The sequence below is a fragment of the Ooceraea biroi genome, chromosome 4, assembly GCF_003672135.1.
Source record: "Ooceraea biroi isolate clonal line C1 chromosome 4, Obir_v5.4, whole genome shotgun sequence".
Taxonomy (NCBI): Eukaryota; Metazoa; Arthropoda; class Insecta; order Hymenoptera; family Formicidae; genus Ooceraea; species Ooceraea biroi.
The window spans coordinates 4,040,449-4,046,448 of record NC_039509.1 but is presented as its reverse complement, the minus strand read 5'-3'; the positions used below and the strand labels follow the sequence as shown (position 1 = coordinate 4,046,448).

Here is a 6,000-nt window from a genome sequence, read left to right as displayed (position 1 = left end):
GAGAGTCGCGGGCCCCCGAAGAAGGGTGCCCTTAAGAGGCGCGGAGCCGCGGTATCAGCAAATTCGCTGAGAAATCGAACGCCTCGGTCCACACAGCGAAGCCGGTGACACTATCATCCGTTGAGATGTGATCCAGAACATAGGAGGGACGCTCAGTAGTTTGTAGTCGGTCCCCATTCCCCCCCTCTATCACCCCACCACCCCACTAGCCCCCTGCGACCTCTCTACCACCTACTCCACCTCCCTCTCTCGACCTTCCCCTCGCGCACATGTGCGCGCGATAATCCACCACACCGGTGAAGCAACCACCGGATCCAGCGGCTCCTCTCGAATGCGCCGGCCGCTCCACCGCAACGACACTTCTCCCCCCTTCTATGAGACTCCAACGAGTGAGTATTGTTTTTTTATATTGCTGCTCGTTTTGCTACAATAGACTCTACTCTCGGGTGTACCGCGTTATATTGCAACGTGCTCATCTCTCCGTTTGGTTTCCCGCGAGACCTCGTCTATACCTGGAGGCTACCTGCGCGATGACGCACAGGTGACGCGCAGGTGACCCTACCAGTAAACAAGTGGGCGCGGGACCACTGAGATGCACCGTGCAGCATCCTGCCGAGAATTCATGTCTCGGCTATTTGCTTTTTGTCATTTCGCAGTCACATATCGGCGTGTTCTCTTTCGTGAGACTGCGCCGTCGTCGTGTGAGGCACGCTAAATTCTGAGATTATCTGAGATGATAGATTGAACTCTTCTGCGAAGAAGCTCGAGAGGAACGTTAACGGTATTTACGGAATTAACTAGCCAGTTGCAAACGAGAGATGCTTTATTAATAGGCGGCCTTTATGTAAACATACAATTCCGTTTTATTAATGTATCGGTGTTTATTTCAAACGATAAACGCAACTTGCGCGATCGTCGAGAAGATACATGCATGTTTATCGCTGCGAATGTAACAAAGATCGTAATTATTATCATCGCGCGATCTTCATATACGATTCTCATATACGATTTTACGTGAATTTTCGTGTAGGACTCGTACACGAGAACTTAGGAAGCATCCCCGAATACCGCGCTCGGGTCTTTTCCTCCCTTTTTCCCTCCCAGGAACACGTGCTAATCGCTTTACCCAGTAAAGCACCTCGAGCCTAAAGATCCACGAAACTTTCCCACAAAACCAAAGTCGGCACCAATTCTCACTCCCGAGATTCACTGGATTCGGGGGGACCGTTCATCAAGGTTGATAATGAGGAGCAGATAATGGAGAAGCCACCCGTGCGGCTTCTCGGACACGAAAATAAAAAAACAGGTCGTCAATTATCGTAGCGTCAATTATCCGCGTACCCTGTGCGGAGGCATCTCTCCTGCCATCATCGTAAATTCCGATTCTCGCAGGTCGGTCGGCGCGCGTATTCTCAAAGGGGAACACCTCGAACTCTCACTGGATCTCCGGAAATTCACTCTCGACGTGCACTAACGTGTACCAACCGTGGCCTCCACCTCAGTCAGTGGACGATTCCACCGGAACGATCCGCGATCGTCGATCGCGACGAAGGAGACGCTTCTTCCTCTTTGTACGACTCGGCGGAGTCCTCCGCGTCCGGAGGCATCGTCCACTGACGCGAGGTGAGGGCGTACAGGTACTTGAAATACAAACGGACCCACGGAGGTGGGTCCAATCTGATGCAGGGTTCCCTTTGAGAATCAGGTTAGACCGGCCGAACCTGCTCCTCTGGCTTCTCGTCTCGCGGTTGTATACCGGCCCCGTGCGTACCTACTCCTTCTCCCCGGTCGCCCCAATCTCCTTCTTCCGCGTAGTAGGTAGGTACCTACCTACCTACTTCCCGCCGCCACCCTCTTCGGCGTATCTCTGTTCCTCACTGTTCCTCTCTCTTTTTCTTTCTAACAACCAGTCTTGTTCCTTCCTCGCGAACATCACCGGCGTCTCCGTTATTGGCGGGAGAGCTCGGAGATGGAACGAGAGAAAGAAAGACAGAGGGAGAGAGAGAGAGAGAGAGGCAGAGAAGAACCGACACCGTTCTGTGTGTTCACTCTCGATGGTCCGGCTTCCTCGTTACGTCTATTATTATACCTGTCTATCCGTCAGAGCAGTGCCCGCGAGCTGAATTCCAGTTTTACGCTCGCGCCCTCCTCCACGCGCTCGCGCGCGCGTACGCACCGCCGTGGTAGTAGGAGCAGATGGCCGAGAGTCATCGGAGGGAAGAGCGAACCGACTGGTTTTGCTAACCATCCACCTGGGCGAGACCGCGTGCGCGGAGAATAGAATTCGCGGTGTCAGACTGGTTGACCGACATCCGCACGGATCCTCCGCCCGGCGATAAGTGAATAACGCCGAACCTGCTTGCGCGGCGCGTTCGGGTTCCGGTTTCCCGCCTCGCTCGTCGAGACTGCACCCGCTCAAGCGCGCGCGCGCGCGCGCGTGCAGCGGGACCACGTGCGAGCACGACGGATCCTCCGGTTCCGCGTCGGCACCTACCTGCTATGCGGAAAACGTAGGACTACTTACCCACTTCCACCTTACCCCAACGATCGTCGGGGCCGTCGAGCGGCGGCCGGTTCCCTCTGATGGCAGTCGACTTGCAACACGCGCGGGAGGGAAGAGTCGGCGTTTTGCCTTCACTCTCGATCACCTTGCCCCCTCGTTACGCGCGTTGCTGCACTCTCGCGTGCATCGCAGACGCGCCGGATGCGCGTTTTGATCGTTCACACCCTGGGCAAACGACTGCGGAATTTGTTAGTTCGAAGCATTGATAACTGTAGGCCTAATTTTGATATCATAAGCGGATGTTGATGCGATCTGGAATATGATGTCGACACGATCAAGTGCCACGTCTTTCTGTCTTCTTGCAGGCTCCACCAAGCACCCGCTCTTCTTCTTCGAACAATGACGTGCCATACAACCCCCATCGACCTGTGATACGCTACCCGATGCCTAAAACTACGCTACGTTCTACGCGCGAATGTAGACACCTAGTCGAAGACTAGATCAGACTGGACGGCTTTCGATCGTCGCACTGAAGGACTGTTCCCGAAGGAACAATTTGGACGACCGGAACCTGGCGCTTTAAGCGGACTTCACGATACGACGAGACAAGAGAACTGAAAAACGGCGCCGGAGAATGTCGACGTGCACCGACGAGGCCGACAACGCACCCCTGCACATGCAGGAGGCTCTGTCTCCGGTTAGTCCCACCCTCTCTCATTTCTCGATAAAATTTATTACAGCACACATCACGAATTTGTTGTTAGAAGCAGTTGTATGTGTCAATTGCGCAAAAGTTGTGTAATGCATAGCACATAGACGTGGCATTCGAAAAAATGCATTAAACGACAGGTCTAAAGATCGTTGACGGTTGAATGACAAAATAAAATCACTTCAATTACTTTATATCTGCGGAAATAACAATATTGACAGCCAATATTTTACTTGGTAGTTATTACCAGATTAAGCAAGTTTTGAGATTTGACGATCTATTTATCGATTTATATTTTTCCTTCGAGAGTTTCCTTCAGCAACTTGCAATCGTATTTTGTAGCCAGACAGTCGCACGAATCATCGTTCGAGGTCCGTCTGCTTCTTTCTCTGACCGTAATCTTTCTTCTGCCTGTTTCTCGCTCTTTCACACGCGTCCCCCTTTCTTCGTCCCTCTTTCTCGACAACGCCACCCGTTGCGCGAAATAATGAGGATGGTGGCCGAGGATTATTGGCCGAGGATTATTGGCTGATCGTGTTGTTCCACTGAGGACTTCTCGGACGACACCGAAAGACGTCAGAGTTTGATGTACGATTTTGGTTGAACGATGAATTTGTCCATTCTGTTCTTGCTTAACGGAAAGATAATGGAAAATTTCTATTTGTCATGATCTCTATAGCATAGTCGATATCATCTATAGAGATCATGACAAATAGAAATTTTCCATTCAGACTTTACGGTTTGCGTTTTCTATGGAAAACTATGGCAAACCGTAAAGAATCAATACTGAAAAGAAAGGACAAATTTAGGAGATATTACAATGGTATTATATTATTGTACAAACCGCTCTCACGCAGAACTATGGCATTCTCTGTTTGCTTTTTTATATACTCGCTTTAAGCTTGGATTTAACAGTGAATACGGCGGCGCGTTAGTCATTTAGCAGTGATAGTGTACAATCAAACAACGTTTTTACTTTCGATTCTATATTTTCAATTTTACAATTTAGTACTTACTCGACCGCCCCTTGTGGTGTCTCTTTCTATTCACATTCGCTTCCATTCGGTGCGCTAGCTCATTTTCGACGCAATAATATCGCAATAAACAGCATCCGAGGTCCAAAGAGCTTCCATGAAAATTCAATTCGAACTCGCCGCAGGTAGCTCCTGGGCTCGAGGGAGCCTCCGTCGATCGAAAGTGAAACGTTTCAACCAGACCCGTTACTCGCACCATGGCGTTCTCCACAATGAGAAGCGCGCGTATGGCGCGTAAGCCGTTCTCGAGGAATCTTAATAGCCCTTAAGGGTTATGGCTAAATCCCCATGGGTTCATTACGAGGCCGTTTTGCTGACTACGCGCGATCCGCGATTCCCTCTTACCATGCGAATTAAATATTTCAAGGGACACTTCCAATTTCGCGACTTCTTCTCTGTACAATAGCTAACAGAAATTGGTTCAAGGGAACAAGACTTCCGTTGCCTTGCGACTACACGATAGCAATTTATATTACACAAATGAGAGGCGAGTGATTTGTGCAATGCCACTTATACGCGCCTCGATGTCTCACGCGAATTACGAAAATTTCGATGGGAGAATGTCGAAGCCATCCGGCACGAGGGGAAATACGATTTAAAGACGCCCATCAAGAGGCGAGGCGCGCGTAAAAATTAACAGAGATGAGTCCCGCACGTTTTAGTACCCTCGGACATCGCGCGCGCGTATATACGCGCGCGTAAATCTCGCGCGGAGTCGAAAACGAGGACGGCCCCGGGTTCGCACCTGCGCCTGGCGCCTTTAAACGCGCGGTTAAATCCGTTTACGACGGGGATCGCTGAGGCATACCGGGTGTTCAAGTAGCCGTGTAAATATTATCGTGCTCCCGGATCGACGGAGGGAAATACCTCTGTCGCGACGCGCTTCTTCTTCTTCTTCTCTTCGCCGGACGGGCGCGGCCGAGTTTTCCGTCATTCGCGCCGATGTCCCCATTAAACCCCCCAGGCATTCTCTCGTCCACATTAAACGAACGGTACGTGCAGCCGTACGTTCATACATCTCGCGTCCATCCATATACTCGGCTAGCCGCGGATAAAACTGCGAACGACAAAGGAAGAGATTTGTGCGTCAGATGATGACTCGTCAGATTTCACGTACCTGACGGTTAAACGAAGGGAACCATCGACGATGATCGCGCCGTTCATTATGGAGATAAGAAGCGAGGGCTCTTTAATAGAATTCCGAGCGACTGGTTATTTTGTATCTTCATTAACTTTTTCGGTAACCGATTCGTTATTGGCCGGCGGGTTAGGGGAAACGCGAGAAAAAGGGGGTCCACCTTCGTGATATTCGTCCGCTCTTTCCTCGATTCGAATGACTCATATCGAGCGTAAAAACGAGATTGAAAGTGCGCGCAAAGGGAAAAAGAGGAGGGACTGTATTGAAAATAAGCGTACGCAATGGGCGACGAAATATTTTATTTGCGAGGCGATTCACGGAGCAAAAAAGGCGTGCGCGCTTGATGAACGGCGATGATAAGTAATCAGCGAGGACACATTAATTAAATAAGTGGCGGCGTGTGCGCGTGTGAGAATATACGCGCACATTCAAATCAGACGTTTTGATCCTCCACCTCGTGCGACGGAATGACGTTTGCGAAATATTTAATGTCTAGTTATATAAAAGATCGTAGCGCACGGCTGAAGCAACGAGCGCTTGCCGCTCGAGCTGCAATCACCGTTCGATTGGCGGACGCGATAAAATATCACATCGAACGTTCGATGAACAGTAACGC

The 6,000-nt window shown here is 50.5% G+C and overlaps 1 protein-coding gene across 1 annotated transcript in view; it reads left to right on the top strand.

Moving 5' to 3' along the window:
- The first annotated feature begins 207 nt into the window (after positions 1–207).
- Positions 208–6,000, top strand: part of LOC105280602 (protein grainyhead) — a 106,098-nt gene continuing 100,305 nt past the window's right edge. Inside the window, exons 1-2 of the mRNA XM_011341259.2 lie at positions 208–389; positions 2,869–3,200. Coding sequence (XP_011339561.1) covers positions 3,138–3,200 — 63 coding nt within the window. The 5' untranslated portion in view covers positions 208–389; positions 2,869–3,137. The remainder of the gene's footprint in view (positions 390–2,868; positions 3,201–6,000) is intronic.